At 39.6% G+C, this 19,985-nt stretch overlaps 2 protein-coding genes across 4 annotated transcripts in view; one reads left to right on the top strand and one right to left on the bottom strand.

The window, feature by feature from the left end:
* Nucleotides 1-9,311, top strand: part of GATB (glutamyl-tRNA amidotransferase subunit B) — a 65,378-nt gene extending 56,067 nt beyond the window's left edge. The window contains exons 12-13 of one of the 2 annotated variants that reach the window (XM_048847374.2): nt 4,798-4,932; nt 7,385-9,311. In XM_048847374.2, the coding sequence (XP_048703331.2) occupies nt 4,798-4,932; nt 7,385-7,513 (264 nt within the window). In that variant the 3' untranslated portion in view covers nt 7,514-9,311. The remainder of the gene's footprint in view (nt 1-4,797; nt 4,933-7,384) is intronic. The other variant, XM_048847375.2, reaches the window with a different exon arrangement.
* A 4,917-nt stretch (nt 9,312-14,228) lies between these two features.
* The window catches only part of FHIP1A (FHF complex subunit HOOK interacting protein 1A), a 159,617-nt gene continuing 153,860 nt past the window's right edge, over nt 14,229-19,985 (bottom strand). For both annotated transcript variants that reach the window (XM_048847362.2, XM_075127734.1), the window contains exon 13: nt 14,229-17,592. In XM_048847362.2, coding sequence (XP_048703319.1) covers nt 17,342-17,592 — 251 coding nt within the window. In that variant the 3' untranslated portion in view covers nt 14,229-17,341. The remainder of the gene's footprint in view (nt 17,593-19,985) is intronic.

Here is a 19,985-nt window from a genome sequence, read left to right as displayed (position 1 = left end):
TAACCTGGGGCTAATATATCTGCCTTCTATTACTCTCCTGTAGCCATCTGGCCTGACCCTGTCACAATATATTTGATCATACTTTAAAAAATAAACAGTAAAACTGTGTGGGGCACTGTGACTTTTGTTTGAATGCAGAGCACCTATCACGTTTTAGGTCCTATGATAATATAATAACTATTTGTCTCTTTAAACCTTGCAAGTTTATATCTGTAGAATATTAAACAAACGCCACTGGATAAATACACTAGCTAATGTTTTTTATTCTAAAATAGTCAGCAGTGAAATTAAGACACTTAACTCACATAATGAGGTTCCAGGGTTAATGTTCTCAGATCAACAAGGGCAGGTGTTTGCATATTCCTTCCACCTATTGTTTCACTGTAGCTACAGATTTGGAATGAAATTAATGTGTATTCACTTCTGCATGTTTGTCTTTGCATCAAAAAATTGTTATAAAGAGGACAAGCGTTCTAAGTCTGGGTGCTTAAAGTTAAATTAAACTGGCCTCGTTTTTGGTGGAGCTGAGACGTCTCAGTTCGTAATTAAGCCAGTCAAAATTGTGGTTGCTCATGGTGGCTGGAAATGGTCTTAAAATAATAAAAGCTTGTAATAGGCAGAAAACACTGAGAATACTTAGTGCATGTGGGTATACAAAAATTCTGTGTACGTGGTTTTTGAGAGCACCCATCAGCCTGGTGCCTGAAACTTTGAATAGGACCTTCAGAGTTTATTTTTAGTTGTTTCCTTGTTGTGGTGTTTAAGTCAGAAAGTTAACGTTGTTTTAATGGAGCTTTTTGCATTTTAATTTATTTATACAAAGGCGGTTTTGACAGGTTATAAAATGAGGAATTTCAGAGAGATTGCATCTCCTGCTTAATTACTAGCTCCTTGTATGCATTGTGCTCTATGATCTGAATTTGGACCCAGAGTAATAACTATACTGTTTGCCTATCACTGAGTGATGCTATCAAACCTTGCCACATTTAGAAAAGTATTTTGGTTGCCTAGATGTCAGAAGAATAACAAATGTTTATAACAGTTTTCTGCAGTAGGCAGAGATATTGGATCTCTCTCTCTCACACACACTCTCACTCTGCAGCATTTGAGGTGGGTGGGTGGAATTAACTGCAGTAGTGAAGACAGATCCAACAAGAAAAGATGGAAGGGTTTGATGGGATGAGCAAATAGTCATGCATATGCATATGCTTGTATGCAGGAAGTGCCAACAGTTTAAATTTTTAAAAGGTCTGTGCTCATTCTCTGTTGTACAAGGCAATAGAACTCGCATGTCAAAGAAGAGACACTGCTGTACAGTGCTGTGTTATGTAATTATAGCACACAAACCAAACTGATCTTCAAAAATAGTATGTACGCTAATCAGGGCTACCATTGCAGGCACATGGATTGTACAAAATTGATTGCACAATGGTTTAGCTTATCTGCACAACAATACTTTGTGACAGAACCATTTGGCACTTCTACATACAGCAGATACCAGGGAGGTGAGCACAGTGTATGAACCTAAGTTGAACAGGACCCTTTTACAGTCATGGTTGTACCAGCGCAGCCTGGGGAATCTGGAGCACCTGATCCAAAGGGCACAGCACTTGTTAGTAGCATAGGCTTTTGGATAATTTGCAAACGCAAAGACATTGCATTTTGGGAGGAGGAATGGGCCAGAATGGTGTAGCTGCAGTATTTGTACCCATACATGGAACAAGCGGTTGCAGACTTGTTTCAACTGAAAACCTTTTCCTAGGTGTCACAACCAGCTTGCACAGTCAACAGTTGTAAAATGCTTAGAATGACACTTGTGTGGATGCAAGACATGCAAGCTGTTACTAAATCATTCTGACCAATGGTTTGGTGCTAGGCATATGTAGCTAGAGCTGGCAGGATCTGGCAGTAGTCTGAACCAAACCTCGGCTAGAGTCTATAGTTGCCACTATTGGGATTTCAGGAACGAAGGTAAGACTGAGAATTGCATTTTGGCATTGGAGACTTTATCATTAAGTCTTGTTCTTTTTCAGCCAGTTTATAGCCTGGTTTGACCAGTGAGTGTGGATGAATTAAAATTATTTTACACTGTTTTTAGACTAGACTCTTATCTAGGCTAGAACAACATGTAGAAAAAGAAAAAAATGGAGTGGGATGAGGCCAGATTTTTGGCCTGTCAAATTTGTCTAGCTTTTTCTATAAACTCTAATATCAATCTAATAGGAAACCATGTTCGAATAGTATTGGTCTCTCAGCTGTGTATGTTTATAACAATGTAGATTCGGGTGGATGAGGGGGAAGGGGCTCTTAAACCCTTGCAACTGATTCTGTCTGGCCGAGAAAAGACTACAAGAGCCCAAGAAAAAGTAAATGGAGTAGAACTGCACTTCTGCATTGAAGTGTTTTGATTATGCCTTCATGAATAAAATGCTTTCTGTTTAACCTCTGAATACTACTATAATATATTACACCAAGGTTCCCCTTATAATGGACTAACCAATATAATTAGCTTCTCCGTCCTTGACTTTCAGAAATAGCCCAAGGAGGATTTGTGTCCACGTACTCCATAGAGGGAGCCAGTATTGTACTCAAGCAATAGGATACTTTTTAAAGCTACAAAACCCAAACCGACATAGTTTGCTGTGTATATTTACAAGAGTAAATCCAGTCTCTCCCTGGTCCCCCTAAGATAGTGCATAATGGGCAAAATCTCTCTGCGCCAAGATATGCTTAACATAGGAGATGAGATGGCTGTCAGGGGAACCAGTTATTACTCCCTGATTCTCAAACTTCCCTAGCCCTGACCTAAGGTAGACCACTCAACGGGCTTTTCTTGATAATTCTGCTTGGAGTAGAGGGTTTTGTTAGTAGTTTTGTGTTTGTGTGTGTGTTTGTATTGTGTGTATTGCTTCAGTGCCCTCCTCCTTCCCTGAGAAAGGACCACGGTTTAAGAATTGCAGGTATGGTAAATGCTAAACCTAAAATCAGTTTCTGCCCTTTTCTTAGAAAGATGTGGGTTCTTCACTGGTTAGTTTCTATTTTGAGCAAGATCTCTGGGGAGTTTTTCTCTGAGCTAGCTTGTGCAAATTGCAAGTTGCACTTCCATGAGGTGTGACATGGAGTCACAATGCCTCAGGGGAGCTCAGGGAGAATTACCTTCCAGAAAGCTTCCCATCTGCTCCCTTGGGGAGGACTGAGCACCTGCTGATAGCGGGAAGGAAGCAACTGTGGGTGTCCCTTAAGTGAGCTCTTAGAATAGTTGGTGAAGTGGACAAGCCCAGTGTCTGGCCATGGGTCAGCTGAATTTTTTTCCTAGGATATTCCAGGTGACTCTGTAGTGGTGCTAGGGAATGAACTGGAAGGAGAGGCATCTTGAGTTTTAGATAGGAACAGATTAAACTGTGTTTTACAGATTTAACACTTATGGTGGTTGTAACTCTGATTGGATATCCGTAATTTTAATAATTTGATCTGTCTTTTCTGCTCTTCTCCCTTTCACAAGGAAAGCACAAGACCTCCAGTGTGGCTTCACAGAACAACTTTGCTGTTGTTCTCTCAAGGCCTGTGGCAAAACAAAAACGATACGATTCTGTTGGGGGGAGAAGGAGGGGTTGGGGCATAGGAGGCAAATTTGAGTCGCACCTGGCTTGGAGTATGTAGCATCAATGCAGGGTTCTTAAAGTACCTGCCACAACTGTCACATCGTTTCATGCTGAATGGCTTTCATATTGGAGAAAAATCAATGAGAGGATTAAAATGTCATTCTATTTATTTTGTTTTTCATAAACCACCTTGCTGCACTGCTTATTATTGAAAATGGCTTTAAATTAGGGCTCCTCGCCCCAGCCTCCTCTTGATCCTGCAGCAAATTCATAGTGCTGCATTTTTGACTTGGAATTCATTTCCATCCTGGCACACCGGGATGGCCCGAACATACAATTATGTCTTCAGGGCAGGAGCAAGCAGAAGCAGCTGTTTTAATAAGGGCTTTCTCTCTCACATCCCCCATCACTGAAATAAGAACAGAAAATGACTGCCCAAGGAAATTGCTTTTTTATAAATGCTCTCTTCTGCAAGTTTATTCCATGGTGATAGCCCTGGTACAAAGTAGGGAAACACATTCACATGAGCTAGTAATTATTCCAGAAGCTTAGGTTCACCCAGCTATTCCTGGAGGTGAGATATGGATGGGATGGGGCTGCCACATGGATTCTGATTTGCAATATTCATCTTCTATTTTCTATTAAGCATCCTCACTCGCTCCCTCCTGTGGTGATCATGGTCTGTAAATTAAATGAGTTACCTGGAATCTGAATAGGCACAATAGTTGTCTAATTGTCAATTCTCTGAGGTGGCATTCTCTGCTGACCATGCATGTTGTAATTTCTTTTAGCAACACTTGTATGAACAACAAGGGATTATTGCACCATCTTCTTGTATGGCAATCCTACAGTAGGGGCACAAAGAGCATCACTGTTGCAAAGCTATGTGACATGCATATTGTGCTTCAGAATAAAGGGAGGGGATGTGGTGATGCTGTGGATTATTGCATTTGACTTTAAACTGTGTTCAGATCAAATTAAACGGAGTTGCTTGATCTCATCCTGGTGCTCTTGGGGTGGGCACTAGCAAGTGAAGATTGAGATGTGTCCACAGAGCTGCCTGGGAAAGTTTGTCTATCACATAAATGTTAATCCTTTGCTTTTTTCCTGCTAAATTCACTCATACATTACTGGAGTGGGAAGTGTGTATGCAACAGACACTGACTCCCCTCCTCTACCTTTTTTGATGCTGCAGGTGTTTGAGGAATTGTGGAAGGGGGAGGGGAAGACCCCTCTTCAGATTGTTAAAGAAAAGAAACTTGAACTAATCCAGGATCAGCAAGAGTTTGAACAGATCTGTCAGGCAGTGATGGAAGGACATCAGGAAGAGGTGATTCGAACTGGGTGGGAACTGATTACAGAGGCTTGGACATGGTGGTGGTCTGTGATGCTAACGGGTTTAAATTGCCATCTTTTCTCTGGCTCTGCATTTGTTTGTACATCTTCAAAGAGAAATGAAGGATTTATTAGTCTGGCTTGTCCAAGAAGCCAAGTCATTCTGACTATGCATAAAAGTGATAGTGCAAGAAAACAAGCACAAAAAAAGTCCTATCCCTTTCAACTGAATGTGTGCAGAGAGCACTTTTGTTACCCTGGCCTGGCAGTTTTGATCAGTATAATTCCCTGATTTTTTTTCTTGTCATCTTAGGAGATATCTAAGGTCAAAGAGATGAAATTAATATAACAGTGTGAAAACTCAGGGTATCTATCAAGAAGTCATTATTTATTCTGTATGAATAATATTAGCTTCAAAGGAGATAGCATCAATGTTGGTAAGCCAAAAAGTTGGCGTTTATTGGGTCTCTTTGCAAAGACCATGTCTCTTCTCCCAAGGAATGTATACTGACTGGCTAACCCTCGTGAGCAACCTTACACTAACACACAGTGTGTATTGCATTTCAAGATTCTAGAGATTTTCAGTTAGAAAAAGTAAACTTGTAATTTATGAAAGGGGGGCAAAATGGAAGGGTAACCTTGACCACGTCCAACATTAGCTTTATAAAAAAGGTGCTTTTGTATTCTCGTGAGTGCAAAATGTAAAAGCAGGAATGAATGGCTTATTTTAAATATAAACATTGTCTAGCTACATTTGCAGTTGGAAAAAAAAGCTAACATCTTTTGAGAACAATACCACCCACGCCAAAGTCTCACTGGGGGACACTAACAGCTTTCGATAAAGAAAATGAACTTGCAGTAGATCTGCATGACCTCCCTTATATTGACTCATTTGCAGTGGCTGATAAAAGTGCTTCTGTATTTTCATACTAGTACTGAATCACAAGAGCAGAGAGCTAGAACTGTTCAACAGCACAAAAGCTGAGGGTCCATAACCAGATTCCTGTTTCAATAATAAAAATGATTTTGTACGAATTTAATTCCTCCCTCAGCTTCCAGTGTTTTAGCAAAGCCAGCTGTGATAAAGCAGCCTTATTTTCCAGCTGCTTTCAGGTGATCCTTTTAGTAAAGAAGCTTTTAAAGCTTGTAGGTCTCTGCTTTAAATTACCATGAGATCTTATCTTACAGAACAGGCAGTTGGGCTATTGCAAGAGAAAATGCCTTGCTTTTTAATAGTAGTTTATTTTTTAAAAAGGGAAACTAACACTCAAATACTGAGCAATTTAAGTAATTGCTACCTTTATCTGCTTGCAATGTGCCCTATCTATGCTGGGACATTATAGACAAGATTTAAGATGGGCTAAAGTTCAGGTGGATGTATTTGCAATTGTGCATGCAGCTGGTAGTTCATGTATTAGTAAAGTTTAAGGCCAGTGGGGACTGCTATCTAGTTTGACAACATGCATAGTTTAGGCTATAGAATTTCACCCAATACTTCCCACAATGCAGATAATTATTTTTCCGTGCTACATAAGTAAACATGGTAGAGCTCAATAACTCATGGTTGAACTAGAACGTATCTTTTAGGAAGACCTCCTATTTTGATTTAAGACAAGGTGATGGTGAATTTCATACTTCCCTTGTTAAACGGTTAGGGTTTTTTAGCCATCATTTCCAGCTTAAACTTTTCTCTTTTCAACTTGGGTATTTGCATGCACAAATGGGTCAATGGCTACCTGACTGGCCATGCAAGTGGCCAGTGCACAGTAATTGTGCAGGCCAAAGTGCAGGCATTTTGGGGTCAGTCAATGGGTCTAAAAATAGAATCTGTCTGTCTCACTGGTAGTATTTTTATGATGAGTACATGTAGTTAAACATTTAATGCTTTGTTGCAAGAGACTCCTCCAGGTTATTATATCTGATATAAAAGTTTTTAAAGGGTTAATTCTAAAGTTTCTGCTCTTGTGAAAAATGCCAGGTCAGGGTTAATGAAATACAAGTGTCTCCACTTTAAAAGGACACTGTCATAGTAGAATTTTAGAATAATTCTGAACTCTAGTAAATTTATTACTAATCAGTTGAAATTGAACATTTTAAAATCTGTTTGTTAGTTGCTATCTTACTTTTTGCATGTCACCCCATTAGGAAAAGTAAAATAGGTAAGTCTTACTTTCACGCTTTCAGACAGCACTGCACGGGATGTCTTGGGACAAAAAATTATCATGAAACCAGTAATTCTATTAGGACTAAGGCGCTGATTCTGCAGTGACATGTGCTCATCCAGTGGGGCTCCAGCCACACCCAGCCTTTGCAGAATCGAGGCCAAAAACTTACTTTAAGGCCTACATTAAGCTGGTGCTAAGGTTAGAAAATGTGCATCTGTTTAGAGGGAAAACAGAACGTCTTCCCTTATTCACGATAAATACTTTTGTACTCTTATTTTCAAGGTTATGGAGATAAAGAAGGGAAACCGAAAAGTTCTGAATAAACTGATTGGACTGGTTCAAAGAACAACAAGAGGACGAGCAGACCCTGTGCTGGTGAAACAAATATTAGAGAAGAGGCTGTCACAGTAACTTTCAGAGCAACTTGCACAGGTCCCTACAGAGGGAATGACTGGACAATTCCCTGGACTCTGTACAGTTCATTTCCAGCCTGAGCTAGAAAAAGATACTGTGTAGTCTTAGCATGGAACAGAATTGTTATTCCCTTTTGGTGGTTATTCAGGTAGTTTCTTGTTATACAATCTTTCTTGAATGCTTCACCCTCTGTCAGGACAAAAGAAAAGGCATTCCGTGCAAAAGAATAGCAGACATTAGCATTGAGAGCTGGTCACTTTTCCTGGAGCTGGTTTTGCACATGAGAAAGGTAAGTGATTCACTACGTTACTGTTTGGCTGAATACTCTAGAACTGGCATCAGATGTATGTTGTGATTAAATACTGCCAGGTAGCAATGCTTTTCTGAAGGAATAGAAAGTCACGCATCTTAGAGTGTGAAATGTAATGATGTGCATAGGTCACGCCACTTACTCGCTCTGCCAAACACTCAGTGGCAGCTCGGCCACTCCCGCCACCTGTCAGGAGGGGGAAGCAGTTCCTCAGTGCTGTCACTCCTCCCTTGCCTCTGCCAGAGGGAGGGAAAGGAGAAGAGACTGCCCAGCTGCCTTTCCTTCCTTCAGGGGATGATCGATCCTAAACCCAGTCCTACCCCCCACCCCACCCCACCCAACCCCAGTGGCTAAACAGGCCCCTAAAAGCCAACTAAGGTAGCTGAAGCTCAGGCAGTCCTGTGCATTATGGAAAAATCCTGCTACTTCAAGAGCCTGTGCTATATGCACATCTATAATCTTACATCTATAATAAATACTTGATCGGGCTATGAACTGTGGTTGCTGGAGTTCAGAAGCCTCTTTTGATCCCTTCTAAAAACCACAATTATCCTCAAGCTCAAAGATACTTCTGAAGGGTAAAATGTTTTGCCATTGGAATGCATGCACAGACCATACTAAGCTCTTAGGCCCAGGTTTTTAAAGCTATTTACATGCTGCCATGCTCAGCTTTGCAATGCCTGACTGATTTAGGCACTTAGTAGCCTAAATCCCGTTGACTGTTAGTGGGATTTTGACTCAGATGCCTAAATCCTTTTTGAAAATGAAATTTGGGCTCCTACACACTTTTACAAATCTGGCCTTAATTCAGAGAGGATGTAGCCCAGGCCTCTCTTGTGGAATCTAGCTATCCTCTTCAAGTTATGGAATTGCTAGTTCAGCCCTCCTCACTGGTACTTCATTCTTTGATTAGCAGTGCTACTCTCTTTCTTGACAGGGAAACATCTGAACAAACAAGCTCACAGTTTAAGCAGAAAAGAGGCAAAATGCAGGGGTTTTCAAATATATTTATTGAATAAAATGTGTGCCCATTGTTCACATAAAAATAAGTTAGTTAAAAGGTTGTGCAGCTGACAAAAAGCATTAACGTTAGGTTGCCTTGTTTTGTCTGAAAAGGATAAGATTTACTCTGAATTTTGCAATGACAGAGACCTTGACCTTTTAAAAAATTGTGCATTTAAACTGACATTCAAACAAAGGCTTTACTATCATTTTGTCACATGTGAGCAAAAGCACCATTTTATCTTTTATTTACTGGCACCTGTTTTGTTCCACGACGATTTTGTTCAGAGTGCGAAGTTTAAACCAATTTTACAAAACCTATTCAGATAATAAATGGTTATGACACAAACCACAATATACACTGAACTTTGAATTTGTTAGATTAATGCTCTGTCCTTAACTCCTGCCATTGTGGGAGGAAACAAAAGGCACAAAACTGAATTATGGATGGAGCATCTGCATAAAGTTTGAATTTTATTGGTCCATGTGTTTTAAGCCTATTCTTTACCTTTCCAACAAACAAACAAACCCAACCTTTTCCAGAAAGTTTTATCCTCTTGTATTATTAATGCTTTTTGTTGGGCAGCTTTGGAGTGGGATGTGTGTTACACTTACCCCCTTACCTGAGAGAGTGTAGTAACTTATACTTAAAATAGAAGGATCTTAGATACCATAGCATGACTACTGTTGGTAAATATCTTTAATGGTTACCTGTTTTCAAAGCCATTTTGTTCTAGGCAATTTAGTAATAGGGTAGAAAATAGCCTGTAATAATTCATGGACACGTTCTATGAATATACAGCATTAGATCTTTATGTTTAAAATAGCAATTACTATAAATCTCAACCTACTTTCAACGCTGCCTGCCACACATACAATGGAGAACAAGGAAACTAGAAGTGGATAATTATAACAAACTCTTCCCTTGTATTAGAAAAAGACAAAGGAAACAGGTTAAAAAATCTTCAACCATGTTATGGACTCATCACTTGCTGAATTTTTAAACCAACATTTTGCATAGGAACAAAAACTATTAAGGATGTTTCTTGACGGACAATCAAAAAGGGTAAGCTTGTTGAATCAGATCTTAATGTGTATGAAGTCCTTTGCATGCTCATTAAGGTGCTGGCTATCCTGTCTAAAGCAGTGTTAGCCGGGATGGAGGGCAGCTTAAGCTCTGACACGGCTGGCTAACATGGCTTCAAACATGTTATCCTAACTATACTCCAGCCTTTGTGTCCCTCTGAGCAGAACATAAAACATCCAGTTAAACACGGCCAGAATGATTCTCCTGCTCCCCACCAAAAAGCTCAGGGCAAAGTCTAAACTCTCAAAGTTTGTTCCCTACAGAGAATGACAACTCTGCCACATACCACTTAGTAAGACTGACTTGTATAGCATCATATGTGTGCACAGCACTTTACAGAACATTTTAAGACTTAAGGATCCAGCCTGAAGGAGTTAATCGACTATTGGACAAATATGAAACACAAGATGGGTGTTGCGGGGTGAGATGGTGCAGAGACTGAGTGATCGATGTCGAAAAGCTTGGTGTAGAGGGAGGCTGTCACAAGGCTTGAACAAAGGACAAAAGCTAGGGCTTCCTAGAATTAAGGCTCAAGTTCTGCCCTTCACTCAGGTGTCAGTTTGCTACTGCAGCCCTCACTGAGGTGCTGCTTAGATGCCCTATGTGCTCCAGTTGTTAGGCAGGGTGAGTTACATATAGTTTCATTCAGATCTTCAGTATTAATTTAATACCCAACCTGTGTGAGAGAATTTCCTTTGGCCCTTCAGCTTATAGAGAGAAATTTTGCCAATGTATAAAAGTTGACACCATACACAGTCATTACAATCTCATCCAAATGGACAGAGAGGTAGTTAAACATGTGGGTGCTTACCAGATAGAGTGTAAAAGCTTTTGGCAGGGGGCATTGATTATATATGTGTAGCAGCAGTTATCCTGCATTTGGGAGTTGGAGGGAGAAACTGACAAAATATTTTTTCTGGCAGTGTGGAGTAATGAGGAAAGACAACCTTTAGCTATCAGCCCTGGCTGCAAAGTTTCATAGCAGAGTTTAATTTGATCTGTGCTATAGAGGTATATGGTGGATACTTTCATTACAGTTTAGGCATTCTACTTGTGACTGTTAATGTCCTGGGAAAGGGTTCAAATTACATTAAGTAGTTGTGATATCACATTAAGTAGTGCTGTGATATCATTCTAGTGTAATGTTCTTATTTCTGTGCTGAGCAGCCCTTTGTAATATGCAGACTTTCACAGTCACTAACTGCAGCAGCAGCCTCTCATAGATTTATGGCCTTGGGTGTTTGCTGTATGTGTAAAGTGGCTTCTCACTCTTGAACGAGTATCCTACTTCATTTTTTGTTTAAAGCTATAATCTCAGGGTGCTCAAGAAAGGAGCCTGAGACAGAGGAGCACATCAAAACTTTTGCCCTTCTCTGTATATCCCTTGCACTGCTATTTTCATATGATTCAGACAGGAAGTTGATAACATTCTGCTTCATCTAAGGGTGAGAGAAAACCAAGTTACAACAGCAAGGAGGTCCCAATTTATTTTTTCAAATATAGCATTGATCTGGTTGGCTGTACTTGGAAGGGGCTAGTCTGGTAGCTAAGAATTACTGAAGCAGCCTTCCCCTCTTCTCTTGTTGATGTCCTGGGGCAGGGGAAGTGGTTAGGAAGCAAAGAGTGGCCCTATACCTGCTAGGGATTCCCAGCTGAACAGCAAAGCTGATTTTTTTTTCCTACCTGCTTTTTGAAACCTGAGTAGCACAAGCCAGGTAGAACAGGGCCAGAATGCAGGCACGAGTGTCCAACAGATTTTGGGTTTTTTTAAAGGCAGCTCTCCATCCCCATAAATTGTGGGTGCAAATCATGGTCCGTGCAGACAGTAGCCTGATTCTGGGAGGTTTGTGGAAGGTGGGGCATTAAAGAAAAGAAAAACAAGTTTGAATGAGCAATATGCTGGTGCAGGCTCCCAGCAGGACTTTGCTAAAATTCTGCCACCAAAGTTGACAGGAGGGCTAAAGGTTCAAGCTTCTCTAAATTTGAGGGCTAGAAACTTCGATGTGAGAATCTTTGCTTTAATTTAATCACAATACTCTGAGCTGGAGCTTTAAGGAAAACTAAATATTGCTAGAGTTAGTAAACTGAATGTCACTCTCACTGTTAACAGAGTCATATCCAGCAGCGACATGGCCTCTTGGCTCAAGCTGGAGCACTGAATGCTGAGACTTGTAGTCTCTAAAGGCCACATCTTTCCTTTAGAGAGGAGATGGCATCCTGTGTGGGTGCTAGCCAAGCTGACAGGGTAGCATTTAGACAAAGTTTGATTAGACCTAGGTTTAACCCAGCTACTTTTGTTTTTTTGGCCTAGATACACTTGGTTATTTTTAAGCAAACTGCAATAAAATATTAGTGATATCAAATGCTTTCTTGAAGCTAATATATCCAAAACACAAGTTTGCAGGTATATAATTATACCCGGGCACTTTAACTTTGACAAAGAAAAATTATTTTGTTCAAAAATGCAGCCTTTGCACAAAAGTTCCATAAAAGGTTTTTGGCCTTAATCCAGCTGCCCCACAAATTGTTATAATCAATTAATAAAAAGGTTTGCTCAGTAAGCAGTAATGACTTCCCAGCAGCCCTTACAGGCCAGAGGATCAAAAACTCAAAGTGCATATGTACTTGACCCAGTAATATTCCTGTTCATAAATAAGTGTCTTCAACCAGTATACAACAAAACAAAAAATATTTACGCTAGATCACATTTGGAAAAGCAGGACCTCCCTCAAAGAAAGTTATTAATCTGATCTTTTGTAGCTAATGAAGTTATAAATTAAATATGCACCACAGCAATCTTAGAGTTTTATGGTGGCACCTATCTCGGATTACTTGAATACCTACTTATGCAAACAAATCCAAAAACACATTAACACGGGGTAATTTTCACCCTCCCTTCTATGATATTTTTTCAATAGTGGTCCTTGACACAGGGCCACTTTTTTTTGCTTGTGACAAACAAGAGTTTCAGTTCTGTCTGTATTTCACACTGAAGTGAGTAACACACTGCCAGCCTGTGGTTTTTGGTAATTGTCATTTTCTATTGCTAAAGCCCAAAAGGTGCAACCAAGGACATCTTGTAATTACCTAAATCAAATTTAGATAGGGACAGCACTGAATTGTGCCAGAACTAGCATGGGTAAAAAAGTACTACATTACTTGCAATTACAGCTGCACTCTAAATGTTACAAATGTAAGCCTAGCAGCCTTCATAAAAACTGTAGGTATGACACAGCAATTTCTGTCAGTACAGCACAGTAAATTGCTTATTAAATCAAGCTTCCTCAAAGAGGAACTATGTTATAATCAATGTATAAAAGAAGATTTGCACAGTAAGCAGTAATGACTTTGTAGCTCTGGCTACCATTCAAAGTAATACAGTAAAAGGCGTGACATCATTTAATTGCACCAAATAAGACTGCTTTTTTTTCCTCTCCCATCCTAGAGATTTTTTTTTTAAATGCTTGTGAAAGGTGCTGAATTGACAACACTGGAGAATGAAGTCCTCTGTTTATCCAGAGGCATGCTAGCTTGCCTTGTACTGGAAGACCTACCTCTAGTGGTAGAAGGGCAGCTTGAACTTAAACCCTCGTTCTGTGCTGAACATGCCAGTTGTGTCCATAGGGAGTGGACAGAAAGCTCTCTCATGGCACATACACCAAGGAGCTGTCAAACCTTTTAGCCGCTATTGCTCAGATTGGAACTAGTGAAATCTAGGTGTAAGTGTGTTCTTACCTACCAAGTTTTAAAAACAAAAACCAGTTTTGTTAAATGGATCAATCGTACCTGTCTGTCGTTAACACAAAAAGATTATCCAACTAGACAGTATTTACCAAACAGGCATAACTACAGTCAGTGAATGCATTCTGCTTTCACCACAGGATGTGACAAACCCCGATGAAGTATTAAATACTAAAAGCAATTTGTGAACAGCAGATACTTTGAAGGAATGTATCTAAGTGTACTAAAAGAAGGGCAACCTTTTTAATAAGAAAGAACAACCTTCTTTGGGTCTGATTTTCCTCATCTCCACCAGTGTAACAGATCAGAATCAGGTCTTGATTTTTGTTCCAGATCTTTCCAATTTGAAAGCAGCAGCATATTAAACAGCCTTCGGATAAAGGATTATTAATTTGAGGCTCTAATAATGAAACAACTGTTTTCATGCTCAATTACATGTAGTTTGCTCTGCACATTGAAGGTAGGAATAATCAACATCATAGTTCGTTTTTTCTCAGGATGCTGGAGGTTATGGTTCTGTAATTCAGTCCTCGCTGAAACCCTGCCTATGATATCTCAGACCGGAAGTCATATAATGTATATTGAATCTTTATTTGGACAGTTTAGAGTTTGAGTATAAACCGACCAGACTTATACAAAGGAAATAGCAAATATATCAAAAATTGACAAATCACTTGCCAATTTACAAGTCCACAATAGGGTCTCTCCTTTTAGATAGATGACAGATGGTTTTCCTTTGTTTAAAGCATACCTTATGCACATACAGTGTAATGACTTGTCAGTAAGAATTCCTCTGCCCGCTGTAGGGTTTTTAAAGCTCACTAATTTGGTAGGCTGGAGTAACTCCTCCGGAACCATTACAGTTTACTGGGTCCAAACCCCAAAACTTACAGATCTAGTTTGCAGAGTCCACGTTTTTAAGGTCTCCATCTACCTTTGTCTTCAGAACAGACTATTGTAATGAATAAGCACATTTAAAAACAAAAAAGACCATTTAAAATGAAACCACTCCTAAACAGTTCACAAAAAAGAGTTAATGGTCTGATTTTAACTAAAAGGCAAGGAAAGGGAGAATTACCAAACAAATTCACCCCATTAACAATTTTTAAAAATGTGGATAGTTTTTTGGGAGTAAATCCCCACTTGGTTATGACTCATTGAAGTTTGCTTATTTTATTATTACATGTATTTAGTCCATTTTAAAGCACTCACATCAGCTTCTTGCTAGAAGGTAGTGGCTATGCTTTGATGACATGAGAATAGATTAGATCAGTGTTTACAGCATTCAGCAGCCACTGACCCAGCCCAGATTAGGCTGGAGCACTGCAGTAAGTGATCTCTCTCTTCCCCTCACAGCTAATTTATAAGAGAACAGGCATGAACCACAGTTCTAAGGTGAGGGGTGTGAGTGAAGAACCTACCAGCTGCTAGGAGAAGGAAAGGGGCCTGAGGCTGGTGGTTGGCCCTGGCTCCAGCAGCACTGGAATCAGTAGAAGAATTCTCCCCTTCCTAAATTAAATGAGTTAAACAAAAGGCAATCGAATGGGGGGTGAGCGGAGCAGCAGCAAGGAGGCTAGAGTGTGATTTGGTGGAATTGCATCTGACAGGCAAAGAGTTGCACGGAACAGGAGCAACAGAGAAGAAAGTGACCTGGAGGGATGCACGGGCCTAAGCACAAAGGGTTGAGAGGCAGCAGCCAGGGCTGTGAGGGAGGGAAGCTGGTGTTCAGACACCACAGAATTGAGTACATTACAAATACCTAGACAGACGAGTGATGGCAGGTCTAGGGAAGTATTTGCATGTGGCAATCTGTGCAGATCCACTTTAGGACTTTTAGTGTCTCCTACAGACAGGACTTAATGCAGTCAGGCACTACTATACCTCTCCCTGCTATGGATGATGGGTGCACTTTTCCAAGCACTTATGGGTATCTCTACACTGGAATAAAAGATGGTGGCTGGCCTGGGCCAGCTGACACAGGCTCGTGGGGCTAAAAATTGTTGCATGGACATTCAGGCTCTCAGAGTGGAGCATGGACTCTGTGACCCTCCCAGCGCCACCCCCCACCATGGTCTCAGAGCTGAAGCCCAAACCTCTACACAGCAACTTTATAAGCCTGCAGCCCAAGCCCCACGAGCCCAGCCCAGCTGCAGGTGTTTAACTACTGTATAGCCATACCCCCCATGTGACCAAGGACCATTGAAAGTTAATGGGACTTCAGTTCCTAAGTCACTTAGGTACTTTACAAAATTTAACCTGATCTTTCTCCTTATAGGCTTTTCATTTACATTCCTTAAGTGAAGATAATATGCTTGAAATTGGGGAAGTTATAAAATGGGGCTTTTCAGTATTGGGGAATTACAACCAGCAGCATAACAAAAACTGCTTTAATATCATTCTTACCTCCGGTTTCCAGTGCTTTGGGATTGTTTTAGTTTCCTCGTAGTAGAAAGGGGAAGTATTAAGGCTTTCATGAACTGAGCCCCCCATTCATGTATAGCACTGGAAGCACAATTATGCCACTAAAAGTAAGACTAAATGCTGCAGTGATGCACCAATTCATCATGTTTGGGTTCTTCTAATGAACCTCATTACTCACAGAAGAGAATTTTCTTAAGCTGTTAATCACTAGCAACCGTTTTCAATTATCCCTGTTACTTTTTCCTCTCCAACTACTGAACATTCCTCCTCCCTCCCCATTACCCCAAAAGTGCAATATTAGGAAAAGCTAGCGCATAACTTAAAAAATAAATAACCAGTGTTCAAAATGACCTTTAAAAAAAAATTAAGAACACCTTTTCAGAGGCAAGCTGTCCTTTTTCATAAAAAGCAGTACTTAACAAAAATAGATCAGAGTTGCCCTTTTAACACTACTGAAAGATACTGAATACTTTTCTTCAGCTTATCAATAGAAGAACACAAATTTTTTAGAGCTTGCATAGAAACACTTTGTACTTTGTGCAAATTTTACTAAATAAGGCTTGCTTGAGATTTTAGATAGCAATATAATATTTATCAAATTATGCTGAGAAACTGCAAGGAAAATTCCAAGCAGTCTGCACTCTGCATCCACTTACACATTTCATTTGACTTCAAAAGACCAACAGCTGATAGCTGCAGATTTGTATGCAACATAAGGCAATACGGTATGTGTTGGGTACAGCACCTGCTTTCAGCTAGTCATGCATTTATAACACATGAGAACACTTGGATTCACAACCTCAGCCATTGGTAAAGGGGATTTCAGAGGTGGCACTGTAGACTCCCCTTTTAAAAATAAAGCAATCAACCCCCTAAAAATCTTGGTCCTTAACACAGAAGGCTTATTTGACCAATTTTGTGCAGTTTTCATATATATATTTACATATCAGGTATTTCTCCCACTAGGCAACCCAATTTTCTCGGCCAGAATTGAAAACAGGAGCAGTGAGGTAAAGGAAGTTGTGTATATGCACAAGGGAAGAGGGGTACATATTCGAAATGACAGAACCCCTCAGAAATATATCATATGAGTATGTTGCACAGTTGGAAGTCATAAGGCCTAATATAAAGGTACCATGGAATGAGATTTTTTCCCAGATCAAGTATTATCAGGAAGTATCAAAGTAGAACTTTCTTTTGTAAGCAGCTTTGCATTTAAAAATCTGCTAATTCTATTAGGAAAAAAAAATCTGTAAAAATGACACTAATAATAATCCTCAACATCACCCAGTATTTTGTAACCCAGGATGGAATGTTCCTGTGCAAGAGCTGCTAGCTCCTTCAGAAACTCTGGGAAAAGGGCAGCTGCCAGCACGCTATTCCTCACAGGCAAGGGAATACCAGGAAGAGCCGTTACTCTCTTTGCTCTGTGTCCCAAGAAAGGCTGGAGCAGGGTTTGGGAAGCTTCAGAAAGATTTCTTCCTTTCCCTGTGCTGCTGTTGTGCTGGATGTTCTCTAAAGCCAGGAAGAAAAAAAGAATCAGTTTTGACCAGTAAGCAAACCTAATTTAAACTGCATGCTCGAGGATGTATTCACTCTATGACTGGTATCAAATGCAATGTTTTTACACACCGTGTGGCCCAAATTCTATTCTCTCCCTCCCAAAAAAGAATGATCAAGGCTCAGATAGGCATGTGGGGTTATTCCCCACCCCCACTCCCCATGTGCTCCCTTTTTTCCCTTAGCAATCTAGTAGCTGAGAGCTGCCAGTGGGAAGAAACAACATGGAAGTGAAGGCAGAGTAATGGAAAGGAACATATATGAAGGTACCCTTAAAAAGGGAAATCACAGTTATTTGCATTTTATGCGTGGAAAAAAATTTCCCGAAGTATAATTTAAAATAATACAGCCTTGCACTAGTCTACTCTCCTGCTTACCTGGCATTAGTATTTATGTATGTTTTGGATAGACAAAATATATTTTTCCCCATCACCACCCTGGAAAGGCAGGTAAGTGGAGTTATGGGCCTGGGCAGGTAAATTTTCATGACAACTCTTCAAAGCTCAAACACATTATTTAAGAAATACTATATGAAGTTTCAGTTTTTTCTACCGCTGTCCCTCTCGGAGCTTTCCCCTTGGAGGTTACCATCTTCCTGTGAACAGGCAGGAAATAATTTTTAAAAATAAATGAGAACACCACACATTCTCCAGACACCTATATGGTCTGCCCTCACAGAGCTCATCCCAGGATTGGGACCAAGAGTAGTCTCTTATTCAAAGTAAGTAACGCAAAATTTTTAAATGTAGTAAACTAAAAAGGCAGCAGCACTTTAATTTCAGCCCCAGTTGGAACCACATTTTAATTAAGTGACATTCAATGAAACTGAAAGGCCACAAACTCAAAACGTGTAAAAAGTACTTTATTTTTTACACCATAAATAATTAGCCTGTGGAATTCATGCCACAAAATGTTACTGAGGTTAAGAGCTTAACAGGATTCAAAATGTAATTAGTCATTTACGTGACCACTAAGAATGTCCACTGTTATATGAGACTGCATTAAAAAAAAAAAATGTAAGGATTAAACCTACATGCTTCAGGGCATAAACTAACCACTAACTGATATGGTTAGGAGGAAACTTCCCTTAAAGTATGAGCAGGTTATTCTATAATTTTCCACTATTGGGTTATTTGCACCTTCCTCTGAAGGATTTGGTGCCAGCCAACTAGTGTTAGAGACAGGATATGGGATTAGATGGACCACTAGTCTGATGCATGGCAGTTCCTATGTTCTATATTTCTCCATCCTTGTTTCCCCTTCCTCAGTTTATGGACATTAGTGTATATCCTTCCGATACTTGGATAAAGTTTTCATCCCTTAGCAATAATTTGGTAAAGCTATACTTTTTTTAGATCTAGTTAATCATAACTCTCACCCTCCAGACTCTTTAGTCACTTGTGTCACTTTAGTCACTTGTGTTGTTCTCTGGTTTTCTCCCAACTAGGGCTGGTCGGGAACCAGAAGTTCTGTTCTATAGGAAACTCCAACATTTTTTGAGGGGGAGGGAGTTATGAAGTGGAACAAAAAACAAGCATTTTGAGATTGCCTGCAAAATAGAAATTCAGAGAGGTCATCTCAATAGCCATCAAAATGTTTTAGTTTGACTTTTATATTATATTAAAACGAACTATTTTTATATGCATATTAAATATATTTAATATTTACATATAATTAAAAGTAAAAAGCCTAAACATTTTGATTTTTTTCCTATTGAATAATTTCATCCAAATATACCATTCCTGCAAAATATTTCAATGCTCTCAATTTCCATTTTTCTGGAATTCAGGTGTACAGTTCTGTGCACAATATAGAATCTTACAGCACAGAGACTGAAAAGGTCTAATATTCCAGATGTGTTTTTACCAGGGACACAGGTAGAGCATGTGTGTCACTTACCTGGTTTATAACCTGATGCCTCTACATATGCAATCTCAAATCAAATAGACTTTTCCCTTCACCATATACTATTTCAGTATAAGCAGAGATGTAAGTTTTCCATCATTCCTAGAACTCTTACAGCATTATTGCAATCCAAGTATATCCCCTCTCTTGAACACCTATGTTTTGAATTAGTTTTCACCGATGGGATCAGTTTCTGTTTTTCAATTTTAAATCCTGTAGGAAGTCAACTATATTCAATAATGTAGGAAGAATCAGGAAAGATTGTTGTGCTTGCAGTTATACATCACTTTCACTTTTCAACTTGAAAAGGGAATCTAGGAGAAAGTTTCGTTCCAGAATACTGGATTTTCATTTTAGCTTCCTGAAATAATCTCGTAAAGTCCAACCATATTTTATTTGCCAATACTGTAACAGTTTCAACCTTACATTTCTTAATCAATATA

The sequence above is a fragment of the Caretta caretta genome, chromosome 4 (assembly GCF_965140235.1).
Source record: "Caretta caretta isolate rCarCar2 chromosome 4, rCarCar1.hap1, whole genome shotgun sequence".
NCBI classification, from domain to species: domain Eukaryota; kingdom Metazoa; phylum Chordata; order Testudines; family Cheloniidae; genus Caretta; species Caretta caretta.
The sequence above is the reverse complement of the archived record's forward strand: the minus strand, read 5'-3'. Positions and strand labels throughout refer to the sequence as shown.